Below are 5,764 nucleotides of genomic sequence, written 5' to 3'. Positions count from 1 at the left end.
CATTCCTGCCCCTCCAGTGTATTTGGTGTGCAATACCACCCTGTGTGCACTCAAACAGCCACGGGATTTCTGTTGTGTCTGCGTGGAAGCCAAAGAGGTGCCTGCCTTGCTGGTGGTAAAGATGTTGTGGGAGGAACTTGGACTGGTGTGTTGTGAGAAGCAATCTTTGTGGGCATCAGGTCCTCTGGGGGAAGGCGGGCAAGTTGGGCCAGGGTGGGGGTGAAGGCTGGCCCAGTGTTGCCTTCCACGGTACTGACTGCACTGGAGCCTGTCCCTGTTTGTCCCTGTCCCCCCCATATCACGTAGGCTGAACTCACATTGCTCTGTTCCCAGGGGCAACTGTCTATCATCGCAGCTCAGTCTGTGTATGATGCGTCCATGCCGAGACCCAGCAGGGAGATGGTCCGAGGGGAGATCCTGCCCAGTGCCTGGATCCTGCAGCCCCTCACTGTGGAAGGGAAGGAGATCACCAGAGTCATCTACTTGGCCCAGGTGATCCACCTTGTGCAGCTGGCCTCACAGCATGCCTTGATTTGACCCCAGCCCCATGGGAGCTTTCTGTATAGCTGTTCAACATCCTTCAGTACCCAGGACCTGTGGCCTGAGAGCTGGAGACTCAAGGGTTTCTTGGGTCACGAATCAGTGGGGAATCAGGAAGGAATGAGGCAGAGTTGACCAACCTTCTACTGAAGCTGCTCTTACCAGAGCCTGGCGGCCCACATCCTCTGGCTGTTCCCAGGGTCCTCAGGAGATAGATGAGTCATTGTGAGCAGAGCAGCACCCTCAGTTCCCTGACTTGACCTTTTGTCATTGGGAAGTGAAGCTTTTGCCTAGATCTGAACAGCAGAGCACAGGGCTGTAGACAGTTCAGTTCAGAGCCTCTCCAATCACAGCAGCCTGGGGTGGCTGCTTATGGCTGAAGTGTGCCCCGGTGCACTCTCCTGGGTCTGTCTGCACCTTTAACTCTTCCCTCTCTGGTTTATTTCAGGTAGAACTTGGTGCTCCAGGATTCCCCCCTCAGCTCCTAAGCTCCTTCATCAAACAGCAGCCGCTGGTTATAGCCAGACTGGCTTCCTTCCTTGGTAGTTAGCATCTCACAGTCAAGATGGTGCTCCAGGATGCCCCAGAGATGCTGGGGCAGCTCTTGTTACTCTGTATCCTGATGTTAAGAAGAGCTGAGGCTACCTGCTGTGGCCGACTTGGCAGACAACACTCAGCCCTGAGTTGCCAGCGAAACCTAGTCAGTACTTGGTCACAGCTGGCACCCCTGCAGAGCGAGGGGGCCTGAGCTCCTGGCTGTCCAGAGTGAATGAAGCTCGACTCACCTTTTCGGATTTCTCACCTTTTTTTCCCGTCTCTGGGACCCTATGGCATACAGGCCACTCAAGGATCAGGACTGGACACAGCCAGCAGAGCTGGGAGCCTGCAGTGCTCTGACATGGTGCTTACTTAGTTCGGCGCAGCCCTGGGGCTGGTAGGGAAGCAGGAGCCATTGGCCAAGACTCTGCTCAGAATGTGCTCCAGCAGTCAGCTCCACTGTGGGATGGGGTGTTAGGAAACAGAAAACGGTTTAAAACAACAGCTGCACAAACCAGAACACTGATTTAGAATTGTTTCTCTTCCCTGGATTTTTACAAAATGCTTTATTATTAATTTTTGCTTTGCCCCCCCTCTTCCTTTCCCTCACAGGAGAAGACAATTGTTTGGGTCTTGGCCTCAGTAAGGAGTATAGAGTAATGCTCTGTCATGGAGCCACCACTCCAGAGCTCAGAAGAATGGGAAGACCACTGTGAAAACTGGCTGGATAGATTTGGGGTTAGGGTGGGGGCCTAGCTCTTTGAGGAGGACTTGGGGTGGTGCGTGGGCATCTCTCATTTCAGAGATGAAAAACTGTCTTTTGAAGACGAGAGGGAAGATAATGGCCCTCCTGGAAGGAGGTAAGTGATTTGTTAGGAGGAAGCACAATTCTATTCCTTACCTCACTCAAAGACTTGGTCCCAGCCTTGAGCACTCCACGCACTGCTGTAGCCCCTTCTATTCTAGGATGGGATGGAGAATGGGTTGTTTTCTTGTAACTTAGCCTGGCTGAACTCGAGCTTTGAATATTCTGTATGGTTACCTGAAGTGTAGGGGTCAGAGAGATTCTCAGCTTCAGTTCTGGTGCCCAGAGTCTTTGGTGGAAGAGGGCGACCATATGGGGATTGAGAAGATCTGGTAAAAGGTAAATTTCTGTATAGTACAGAAGAGGTTTATTTTTCTAAAAGTATCTGCAGGATTTTGTTTTTCTCTTACCTCAGATTAAGTTATTTATATATTATTGAAGGTGTTTTTTTTTTTTTTATTGCTTTCAAACTTATTTTTCTGGTTAATTTTTTTGGTTACACTTGATATATTTAACACCCTATTTATGTACTCCCATCTCTCTTCACATGAATCTCTAAGGCCACTGATTGAAAAGTGCAGAACACTTGCAAATTAAAAGTCCAATGTGTACTTTTATTCAGTGAAGACTATCCTGGGATAGCCTACGTGTGTCGTTTGGGCTCAGAATTCAGCCTGGTGATTATGATGGCAGTAACTACTCATGGCCCAGTTTCAAGCTATATAGTTTACACATGTATATTGAGTGTTTCCCATGAGCTCAGCACTGCTTTGCACATAAACGAAACCAGGTAAGTTGCCTAGCTACGGCCAGCTGTAGTCCAGACATGAACATGAGGGAGGATTCCAGAACAGATTCCACTGCCACACTCAACGGTGACCATACACCCCTGGAAGGAAGCTCTTTAACAGGTATGCATCTCTAGGGCTTCTGAGGTAGAGCCAGCAATGGGAATCAGAACGGTGGTTAGCCTGGAGGTGACTGTATCCCCTAAACTAGAGAAGCCACAAGCCAGGCATGTGAGTCAGCAAATCTAAAGAACATTAACTGAGGCTGATCTTATAGTAAAATGCAGAGGTGTTAAGGATAATCCAGGGACCCGGCTCCAAATGATCAAGGAGAAGTCAGGTTTTGGTTAAGACAGGTGGTTCTCAGACTTTATTGTGCTTCTGAATCACCTGAAGGACTTGTTACACCCCAGGCTGGCCCCCACCCTAGAGTTTGATTTAGAAGAGTGGAGAGGGGCCCACATATTTGTATTTCTAGGAAGTTGCAGGTGATGAGGCTGCTGGTGTGGGGACCACACTTTGAAAACCACTGATTCTGGTAGAGAGCAGGTATATGGAAAACAACGTAAATACTAATGAGTTCACTAGTTAGCTGCTTGTCTCTGTAATTCCTTTCTTATCTTACTGCCTGCCTAAAGTAAACCCTTAAGGTTCACACGGGCCAGCGTTGTTTCCTGAATTGGGCCTGTGCGGTTTAACTAAGTGGGCTTTAAACTCAGCATCCTTGGGTTTCAGGCTTTCCTCCATGCTTGCCTGCCTGTCCCACCTCACATGGAGCTGGGTGTCTGACGTAGCTGGGTGTCTGCTTACCTCGGGGCTCAGCTTCCTGGGGCAGTGCTTTCATTCAGCCACACCTGATGGGTGCAGAAAGATAAAATATTTCTTAAAACTGTTTTGGTTCCCAAGCATTCAGAACTTCCAGAATTTGCTGTGGTATAAATTGGATTTAAAGGACAAATTAAGAGATGAAGAAAAAAAGGTTCAGATGCAAAAACTTATTGATTAGGATGAGCTGAGGGGAAGGGATGATCACTGCCTGACTGCTCAGAAGCATGATTACAAAGTGGTGAGACACACCCCCATTTTTAACTTTCTGTGCTGATGGGACCTACTGTAAGGGCTCCCAACTGGCTTTACTAAAGTCATACAGCAGACCTCTTTAGACCCAGAGCATCTTACCCTTCCTTGGGTTGGAGACCTCTTTGACAGCTGGGAACTTTTCTCCTAAGAAATACACACATATGCACAGACAGATTTTGCAAGCTACTTCAAGAGGGTTCACTGAGTACCCTCGCCTTCCCCTGACAGAGACTGAATCTCTGCGCACACTGCCAAAGTAGAAAAACCATGAATTTTAGAAGAGTGAATTTAATGCACATTATCAAGGTAGTGCTTGCTTAGTCACAATTGGTGCATCATTTATAGACACGTAGAATGCTTTTGTTCTGAGCCAAATCAAACACCCCCAGCCCCCCAAGAAGCAAGCATCACAAGTGGGCAGTATCTGGTGAGTAGAAACTTCACACATCCTAAACCTTTAAAGGAGTTGAACGAAGTCAATACTGTTGGCAGTGGCTTAACAAGGGCCCCAGGCTGTCTGGCCTGCAGGGTCTCACATGATGGAATACTTAGGCATTGCTAAGTGGCCAACCAATGGGACAGCTCTACCCTGTCAATGCCCACCTCCAAGCCCACCTGAGACTTTGTGGCCTTCTACAGGGACGAGTAAGGTGAAAATAACTAGACATGAAGCCCTTGGTAAAGAAAACAGTTTATTTTAAAAACCTCTAATGTTCTGCCCGTGCTTGGCCCCTGGATGGAGCTAGAGTCAAAAGTTACTACCTGCACGGGACTGAAGGCAGGTGGGGTGCAAGGTAAAAGGCAGGTTTCTGTCGGGCGAGCCCCACATTTGTTGTATGTTTTTAAGGAGATGGCAGTCCAGCTCCTGGTGGTAAGAAAATGTAGACTCCCAAGATTCATGTTTAACTTTACTCACAAGTTAAGCAGAAGTCACTTCCCTCTGTCATGATTTCCCAAACCACAAAGCTCTAAGAGATGCCGGGACAGCAGCAAGTGGGGCTTGAATCTTGGGCCGACAAAAGCCCCCACACATCATTTCATAATAAATGCCAACTCTTCTTCTCCAGGACTGGAGTCTCTAGGTTCTTCCACCATAATCCTGAATCGGGTGACCCCCTCCTGCTTCCTTTAGGACTTGGGATGGTGAGCCTGCGGTCACGGGGATGCCAGGCTGCCACTCTCTTCCTTCACACGTGAGCAGGAAGCCTGATGACAGACTGAGCTACTTCCACACCAGCAAGGGGCAGGGTGGGCACTTGGGGTGGCTCTGGGGCCTCCTCCTGAGGCACAGTCAGGCTGGGTTCCAGCGCTCTGGCGAGATGCCCAAGGTAGGGCCGCTTCCCAGCCCTAGCTCTGGGCCAGCACAGTCCCCCGGTTTGGCTGCACCAGCTCACAAGCTCTTAGCTGAGGTTGTGGCACATGAGGTTCAGCTAGAAACAGGTTGAACAGTGTTGCTAATTCTTCAGAAAAATCCTGGAATAAGCAGAAAGATGACAGAAAAGGCAGACACACAGTTCTAGATTGTTCACCCACATAATTCTAGATTTTTTACTAAAAATCAATCCCAAATATCAAGCCCTAGCTAACCAGACAACCTATTTTATTTTTTCCCAACTGCCTTCTACCTGGAAATGGACTTGGAAACCTTGTCCCATTAGTACTCTAGGATGCTCAAGTTCCGGCAGGGAGAGTGAACTCTAATGGGAAGCTCAAAACCACTAAGAGTCCTTAATATGCACATTATTTCATCTTGAAGAACCCCAGGTGGTCTAAATTATTCCCATTTTATGAATGAAGAAACTAAAATTACTTTGTCCCAAATCACAATAACATTAAGGACTAGCTGAGATTAAAATCCAGGTTATTCTGATTTCAAAAACCCACACTTGGGAATTTCCTGGTGGTCCAGTGGTTAGGACTCGGAGCTTTCACTGCTGGGGCCCGGGTTCCATCCCTGGTTGTGGAACTAAGATCCTACCAGCCGTGTGGCGTGGCCAAAAAAAAAAAAAAAAAA

At 48.2% G+C, this 5,764-nt stretch overlaps 2 protein-coding genes across 2 annotated transcripts in view; one reads left to right on the top strand and one right to left on the bottom strand.

Annotated features, from left to right (window-relative positions):
- Positions 1–1,028, top strand: part of STARD9 (StAR related lipid transfer domain containing 9) — a 137,047-nt gene extending 136,019 nt beyond the window's left edge. Inside the window, exons 32-34 of the mRNA XM_007460123.1 lie at positions 18–97; positions 334–492; positions 993–1,028. Of these exons, the coding sequence (XP_007460185.1) occupies positions 18–97; positions 334–492; positions 993–1,028 (275 nt within the window). The remainder of the gene's footprint in view (positions 1–17; positions 98–333; positions 493–992) is intronic.
- Positions 1,029–5,097: 4,069 nt separating this feature from the next.
- The window catches only part of CDAN1 (codanin 1), a 12,377-nt gene continuing 11,710 nt past the window's right edge, over positions 5,098–5,764 (bottom strand). The window contains exon 28 of the mRNA XM_007460196.1: positions 5,098–5,223. Within this exon, the coding sequence (XP_007460258.1) occupies positions 5,098–5,223 (126 nt within the window). The remainder of the gene's footprint in view (positions 5,224–5,764) is intronic.

The sequence above is a fragment of the Lipotes vexillifer genome, unplaced genomic scaffold (assembly GCF_000442215.2).
Source record: "Lipotes vexillifer unplaced genomic scaffold, Lipotes_vexillifer_v1.1 scaffold408, whole genome shotgun sequence".
NCBI classification, from domain to species: domain Eukaryota; kingdom Metazoa; phylum Chordata; class Mammalia; order Artiodactyla; family Lipotidae; genus Lipotes; species Lipotes vexillifer.
This window is presented reverse-complemented; position numbering and strand designations above follow the sequence as displayed.